The sequence below is a fragment of the Protomyctophum bolini genome (assembly GCF_963924005.1).
Source record: "Protomyctophum bolini genome assembly, chromosome: 23".
NCBI lineage: Eukaryota > Metazoa > Chordata > Actinopteri > Myctophiformes > Myctophidae > Protomyctophum > Protomyctophum bolini.
This window is the reverse complement of record NC_137884.1, coordinates 29956573-29964592: the sequence shown is the minus strand read 5'-3', so window position 1 is coordinate 29964592 and position 8020 is coordinate 29956573. Positions and strand designations below refer to the sequence as shown.

The window sequence follows — 8020 nt, the reverse complement described above, 5'->3', positions numbered from 1 at the left end:
TGTAGAGGGTGCCGACATACTCAGTTAATAATTTTAAGATGGAGAACTTGACCTTTATTACAATATTTGGAGACAAACGGGTTGCATAATAAAATTCAACACAACTTCAGTGGTATGTAGTGGTTAGTCAACGGACAGAATAAACGCACGACTCACAATAATAATGAGGTATTGTGACTGACAGATGCGACGAGTGCTCGCATACAAATAGTTGTTGCACGAATAAAGCTTTGCGAATATTAAGGCACTGAGAACTCAATACTTCAAAATAAACAAACGGAGGGGCAATAGATTTGGTTAAACCACAGCACGTGATCACATCAACGGTCTGCAATAATCAGCTCAAGACGCATAGACAATCGTGTCAAATGCCAGTATTGAAAACACTTGCAAACACAACTACTATATACACACCTCAATTGCCAAACAAACATGGTTACCAACCATTTTCATCCTTTAAACAAAATGCCACTTTTGTAGAGGTTTGGCTTATGTAGTTTAACTTGCCATAAATCAGCTCCAATAATTCACGCATAGCACTGTACCTGAATGACCTCAAGCACGGTGTAACTCTATTGTACAGCCAAACTGTCAAAAGCCCTCTTAGCACAAAGCAAATTAGAATATATTGGGGTACTCTGTACTATAGGGACCGAACAATGAGGACCGTTTTTAAATGATCTAAATTCTATTCAACTGTAGAAGATATCTCACTAATATTTGGAGTCACTGGCATTAACTACAGCACACAACCCAAACCTCTGCCAAAGTATAATTTAGCTTTATTAACATTCGACATTAACCCATTCTGACCTGAGATCAGATTCATACGAGGTTTCCACGGGACACACACTGGTCTGATTAACCCATTCTGACCTGAGATCAGATTCTAAAAATGTCAGTCGTTCTTCGAATTTTTCAAAAATAGTAGACCTACAAGCTCGTAGCGCGCCACTCGGTGGCGCGCTACGAGCTTGTAGATCTGCTATTTTTCAATAGCTAAAGCATAACATGATGCCAACACCAAAATGGGTGCCCGGTCAGAATGGGTTAACATGAAATGGTCCAACGTGAATTCAAAAATATATATATATATCTAGTGCAATTACAACCGCTGCAAGAGTGCTTAAATGCTTTAGGGTTGGATATGTTTACGCCACAAGGCGCCCACTATTTGCCTCGGGGTCGAGTCTTCGCCGTTAAACCCCGATATATCGATGCTGCTCGGTGCTGAAGCCTCTAGAAGCTGAACCTCTCGCTGTTGGAGTGGCCGACCGTATCCAGATTGGGGTTGCAGGCAAACTGGATCATAGGAGGCGGTCCACACAACAGGATGATGGTGTCGTCGCTGGGTGGAGGCAGGTGGTCCCTCACCATCTCTTCACTGATAAAGCCTTGGCTGTATTCCCAGTCTGAAACAGACAAGGGGTTTGGGTTTAAGCAGACGGGATTCCAAAAAAAAAAAGAAAAAAGTAATGCAGCAGGGTGGTATTATTACTGTTATGGGTTATAGCCCATGTTTTTTGAAATTTTGGAAAAAAAAGTTAGCCTCGTTTCTCATCATTTTGGACCGTGGGCTATAGCCCATATCGTACGGCATACTATGGCACACCGTTTTTCATCATTTTTGAGGATTTGAAAAAAATGAAAAAATGAAAAAAAAACGATGGGTTATAGCCCATGTTTTTTGAAATTTTGGAAAAAAAAGTTAGCCTCGTTTCTCATCATTTTGGACCGTGGGCTATAGCCCATATCGTACGGCATACTATGGCACGCCGTTTTTCATCATTTTTGAGGATTTGGAAAAAATGAAAAAAAACGATGGGTTATAGCCCATGTTTTTTGAAATTTTGAAAAAAAATGTTACCCTCGTTTCTCATCATTTTGGACCGTGGGCTATAGCCCATATCGTACGGCATACTATGGCACACCGTTTTTCATCATTTTTGAGGATTTGAAAAAAATGAAAAAATGAAAAAAACAACGATGGGTTATAGCCCATGTTTTTTGAAATTTTGAAAAAAAATGTTAATATCGTACGGCATACTATGGCACGCCGTTTTTCATCATTTTTGAGGATTTGAAAAAAATGAAAAAATGAAAAAAAAACGATGGGTTATAGCCCATGTTTTTTAAAATTTTGGAAAAAAAAGTTAGCCTCGTTTCTCAACATTTTGGACCGTGGGCTATAGCCCATATCGTACGGCATACTATAGCGCGCCGTTTTTCATCATTTTTGAGGATTTGAAAAAAATGAAAAAATAAAAAAACGATGGGTTATAGCCCATGTTTTTTTAAATTAAAAAAAAAAAAAGTTAGCCTCGTTTCTCATCATTTTGGACCATGGGCTATAGCCCATATCGTACGGCATACTATGGCACGCCGTTTTTCATCATTTTTGAGGATTTGAAAAAAATGAAAAAAAAACGATGGGTTATAGCCCATGTTTTTTGAAATTTTGAAAAAAAAGTTACCCTCGTTTCTCAACATTTTGGACCGTGGGCTATAGCCCATATCGTACGGCATACTATAGCGCGCCGTTTTTCATCATTTTTGAGGATTTGAAAAAAATGAAAAAATAAAAAAACGATGGGTTATAGCCCATGTTTTTTGAAATTTTGAAAAAAAAAGTTAGCCTCGTTTCTCATCATTTTGGACCGTGGGCTATAGCCCATATCGTACGGCATACTATGGCACGCCGTTTTTCATCATTTTTGAGGATTTGAAAAAAATGAAAAAACGATGGGTTATAGCCCATGTTTTTTGAAATTTTGAAAAAAAAGTTACCCTCGTTTCTCAACATTTTGGACCGTGGGCTATAGCCCATATCGTACGGCATACTATAGCGCGCCGTTTTTCATCATTTTTGAGGATTTGAAAAAAATGAAAAAATAAAAAAACGATGGGTTATAGCCCATGTTTTTTGAAATTTTGAAAAAAAAAGTTAGCCTCGTTTCTCATCATTTTGGACCGTGGGCTATAGCCCATATCGTACGGCATACTATGGCACGCCGTTTTTCATCATTTTTGAGGATTTGAAAAAAATGAAAAAACGATGGGTTATAGCCCATGTTTTTTGAAATTTTGAAAAAAAAGTTACCCTCGTTTCTCATCATTTTGGACCGTGGGCTATAGCCCATATCGTACGGCATACTATGGCACGCCGTTTTTCATCATTTTTGAGGATTTGAAAAAAATGAAAAAACGATGGGTTATAGCCCATGTTTTTTGAAATTTTGAAAAAAAAAGTTAGCCTCGTTTCTCATCATTTTGGACCGTGGGCTATAGCCCATATCGTACGGCATACTATGGCACGCCGTTTTTCATCATTTTTGAGGATTTGAAAAAAATTAAAAAAATTAAAACAACGATGGGTTATACAACGAGGGGCGGCGGTGGCTCAGGGGTAGAGTGCCTGGATGGGAACCGCAAGGTTGCCAGTTCGAACCCGGGCTCCCCCAGAGTTACTGTCGAAGTGTCCTTGAGCAAGACACTGAAAAAAACGATGGGTTATAGCCCATGTTTTTTGAAATTTTGAAAAAAAAAGTTATCCTCGTTTCTTATCATTTTGGACCATGGGCTATAGCCCATATTGTACGGCATACTATAGCGCGCCGTTTTTCATCATTTTTGAGGATTTGAAAAAAATGACGAAATGAAAAAAAAAACGATGGGTTATAGCCCATGTTTTTTGAAATTTTGAAAAAAAAAGTTAGCCTCGTTTCTCAACATTTTGGACCGTACACATTACACATTTCTTTCGAGATTATTCTTATTTTTAATTAGCAGATCTTCAAGCTCACAGTGCATTGTGAGTTTATAGTGTTGTAGACGGGGTTAAAGTGGTCAAACAAGATTTTGCGGGATCTGGTCGCCAAATCCCGCTTAGAGAACTGCTCCTCTACAGTAGCTTTTCTTACCCTCGGGTGCCTGGTCCACGGTGAACCTCAGCTTAAGGCGGTCAGGGTTGACGGCCGCAATCTCTTCCAACTCTGGTCGAAGCAAGATGTCTTTCTCAGTCTGTGTGTGTACAAGTGGGGTGGGGCAGTTGTGGTATTTTTAGTATAGTAACTCGCCCAAGGGTGGCCTCTCTTATAGAGAATAGAGATCACGCATTCCCATGACATCAGAAAGCAAGTGGCAGATGAGATGACACATCACTTAGTTGTGAACATTTTGAATTAAAAATAAATCAGACCCGTCTGAAGTGAGTGGTACTGCACTAGCCCTCCTCCCTGGCCTGTGTGTGTCTGTGTGTTAGACTGTGCAACAGTGACACCTGGTGGTGAACAAACGCTATTTTCGTGCTCGGACACAGCCACACAAATAGCCGTCTATAGGAGTGGTCGAAAAATAAACATCTAGTGTTGCAAATTGCAGCTAGTATTGGACCACAGAGTGCTTGTGAAATTCACCTGGTTGGCAAAGAGGAGGTGACACACGGTGGTGTCCTGAGGATCCTTCACCACAGCTGTGACGAGCTGCAGCATGGGAGTGATCCCTGAATCAAATGCACACACACACAGTACCACAACATTAACAGCAGCAACGTTTTGTCAATGCTTAGACAATGTTCTAACAGTGTTGAGTAAATAACCCAACATCATCATTTGAGAAATGTTTTAAATTCATGCTCTACTTTCGAAATGTCGAATAACAGAATATAATTCTCAGGGTGTGACGAAACTACTAAAAATAAATCAGTGGTTTCGGATGTGGATGAAGCCTTACCCGTTCCACCAGCAATCAAGCCCACTTGTGTGGCTTTCTTTATCACAGCTGGCGACTTCTTATCCTCTTGGATAGCAAATGTACCTGTTGGGAGACGGACAGCCACAATATGCAAGATATTATCTATTGTTCCTTGCCATTGAGCACATACATCACACCTTGCACTAACCGCAATGTACCTGGATGTTTGAGATTATTGTACGTATGTGTTCATTGAAGAAGTTTTATATGGGTTTAGTGTCGCTGTGAATGCCGTCTCGGCGTGTACCGAGAACGGGAGAAATCGCAAGGAGTGTTCTCATTTACCAACCTTAGAATGACTGATATGCCATACAATGTATGGCATATCAGTCATGGCATATCAGGCATATCAGGCATATCAGTCATGACTGATATGCCATACAATGTATGGCATATCAGTCATGGCATATCAGGCATATCAGTCATGACTGATATGCCATACAATGTATGGCATATCAGTCATTCTAAGGTTGGTAAATCAGTTGAGGCATTAAACATCAATCTAGCACAAATTCCTAGCAAATATATTAAGTTGCTCTGAAGTCTCTACCTTCACTACCAGGTCTTCGTAGCCTTTGTCGTCATCGCTGGACACGGGTGTGTATGGCCGAACGACCAGCTTCCATCTATTTTGGTAGACAGATAAATGTGCTGCCCTGGAAGCAGATGAAAGTATTAGTAGTGCCAGTGTTCCAGAACTTATTTGACAGTAGGACAATGATTAACAAGGAGTGTACGAATACCAAACGAGTCGCACCTTTAACCATCTCGCCCCGGGCGTACAGCCTGCGGAACTGCACCGCCTGGTATTCCTAAAGTAAATAATGCTTAAACCTAGCCTCAGTAAACCTAACCTCAGTAAAACTATGCCTAACCCTAAACTTATTTCTAACCTTATTCTCAGTAAAACTAAATAAAGAATACAAGAACCGCGGCACCGAGCGGTCGGCGGGAAAATAATCGAGGGGCGAGATGGTTTATGGGCGACCGCACCTAATACCGAGTGTACTGCCAGAAGAATACAAGTTATCCACCATAGACAGTGTTGCATTGGTCATTGCATGCGGTACCAAGACGTCCCCCCTGGCCTCTAGAACATGCGTCCTGGCCAGCTAAATAACCTGTATTTTAAGTCTTGGAAATCAATATCCAGAGTGAATCGGAAATACTAACCGATGGGGAGTCCAAGGATGTGCTCTGGAGATGGCAGAGCAAAACGGAATTTCCTTGTGTCATGGCTGACAATCTGTAACGCAAGCAAATCAGAAAAACCAAGGCATTAAAATCATACAAAATCACATGTAAATGACACTGTTATTCCAAGTTCACAATGATTTTAACACAGATTATCCAGCCGCGCTTGGTTTTCAGGGTTTCATTCGTCAAATTACTACCTGCCCACATAATGTTTATCAAGAATGGAATACTTTCTGAATAATGACAGTTGCTATAATCAATTCAAACAAACATACATGAAAGACAATAAGCAATATGGCAATAAGCAATATACAGGAAAGCAACGTTATGGAAACTACAATCCAGAACTTATTTATCAGTAAGGACACTTATTTTACAAGGAGCAGGCCTGAAGAAGAAGAACCTGAAGCGCAAAACCAGTAATGTGGTGGTCTCTCACAAGAAGAAGATGCAGGTTCTTATCCCCGGGCAGGACACGAAACGTAAGGAATGGGATGCAGCAATAATATCATCTTTGAGAGTGGGGACATGCAGATATACATTTACCTGTTTGTCTATCATCCGTAGTGCAACCTTAACGTTTGGGTCCTCTAATGTGAGGGCTGGCCTCCTCTTGGGGAAGAGCAGTCTAAATAGGAGGTTTATGATGGAGTCAAAGCCACCCCGGATCAGCTGTATTGATGAGGACAAAAATATATATATAAACATACGTTAGGATTTATAGTATTTAGTATAGTTTTAGTGGTTCTTTACTTCATTAACCTGCGGGTCCCCACATGTTTTTTTTTTCAGGTGAGGACATCCGAAACCACTGATTTTACCAAAGTAGTTTCGTCACACCCTGAGAAATATATTATGTTATGATATTTCAAAAGTAGAGCATGAATTTAAAACAATTATCAAATTATGATGTTGGGTTATTAAGGACTTTAATGAATCTAAAAAAGACCATGTACGCTACTGCATCAAAACTAATTAATCAACAAACTACCGTATACAATAAAAACTGGTCAAACATTGGCCAAATAATATATAAGAAGTTGTGAGCTTGTGGATCTGTTATTTTCACAGTAATTTGAATTACTGTGAAAATAACAGATCCACAAGCTCACAACTTCTTATACATGGAACCGAGTCAAACTAAATGTAATATACCTCAACTCATACAGTTCCAACTAAGTGACATGTCGCCGAAGACAGCCGATCTTATCTACACACAAAGCTCGAAACGCCTCGCATTTGTGTGAGCTTGTATATAAGATGCAGGGCTATTTGGGCGAGCGGCACCGTCATACGACGACGTGTAAAACCGACCAGGCTTTAAGCTGCCTCTAAAAGCCTCCAAAAGTCCTTTTAGGGCGTCGTCACTCCCATGAATCGTTCCTCAAATGCCCTCCTTGCACAGGAGGAGAAATGAGTCATCATGGCATAGTTTTCTGGTCGCTAGCCTTTCCTCTGTGTATGCGTGTGTGGACATCATCATGCTAACCATTAAGGCAAGTTATCATTAGCATGACTGCGATGGGAAGAGAATAATATTGTTCGTTTTGAAACATTGTTGTTGTTTCTTATCTGTATACTTACACCAACGATGTAAGACAGCATCTTCGTTTCAGAATGAGAACCCGCGGGGTCCGTTTGTTTATCGGTGCGACAAAAAAAAACTAAAACGAGCAAATGGCTTGATGTTTTACGCGAACCGTACAGTGAGTGTACACACGGAGGGAGCTGCTGTCAGAGAAGTGTGTCAGTTGTTTAAACTGGTGGCGAGTGAATAAACTCAACTGTACAGCTGCTCACTACACTTCCGCATTGTTATCGTCTCCACCGCCCTCCTTCATAATAAAAGGCGAGCGTCTCGAGTCGTTCCATCACAATAAAATACACCTAGAAATGATTAGACTAATTTCTACAACAGATCAGGCCCATTATTTATTCAGCATTTGAGCCACCAGTGCACGGACCACCATTTGATGAGATTTATAGCTCATCGTTGGATAAGATGTTGTCCATGTTAATGGTACGATCGTCGAGACTCGAAAGAGATATCATTGATCAAAATAAGAATTAT

General features: G+C 40.4%; 1 protein-coding gene across 1 annotated transcript; it reads right to left on the bottom strand.

The window, feature by feature from the left end:
• Positions 1 to 1062: 1062 nt before the first annotated feature.
• Positions 1063 to 7661, bottom strand: LOC308311037 (NADH-cytochrome b5 reductase 3-like). Its single transcript, XM_080757534.1, has 9 exons — positions 7534 to 7661; positions 6496 to 6621; positions 5926 to 5998; positions 5303 to 5403; positions 4901 to 4910; positions 4732 to 4815; positions 4416 to 4501; positions 3921 to 4020; positions 1063 to 1412 (listed from the first exon to the last, which is right to left on the bottom strand). Exons 1-9 carry the CDS (start codon positions 7552 to 7554, stop codon positions 1240 to 1242), a joined length of 774 nt encoding a protein of 257 aa, XP_080613660.1. The 5' UTR covers positions 7555 to 7661; the 3' UTR covers positions 1063 to 1239.
• Positions 7662 to 8020: the final 359 nt, after the last annotated feature.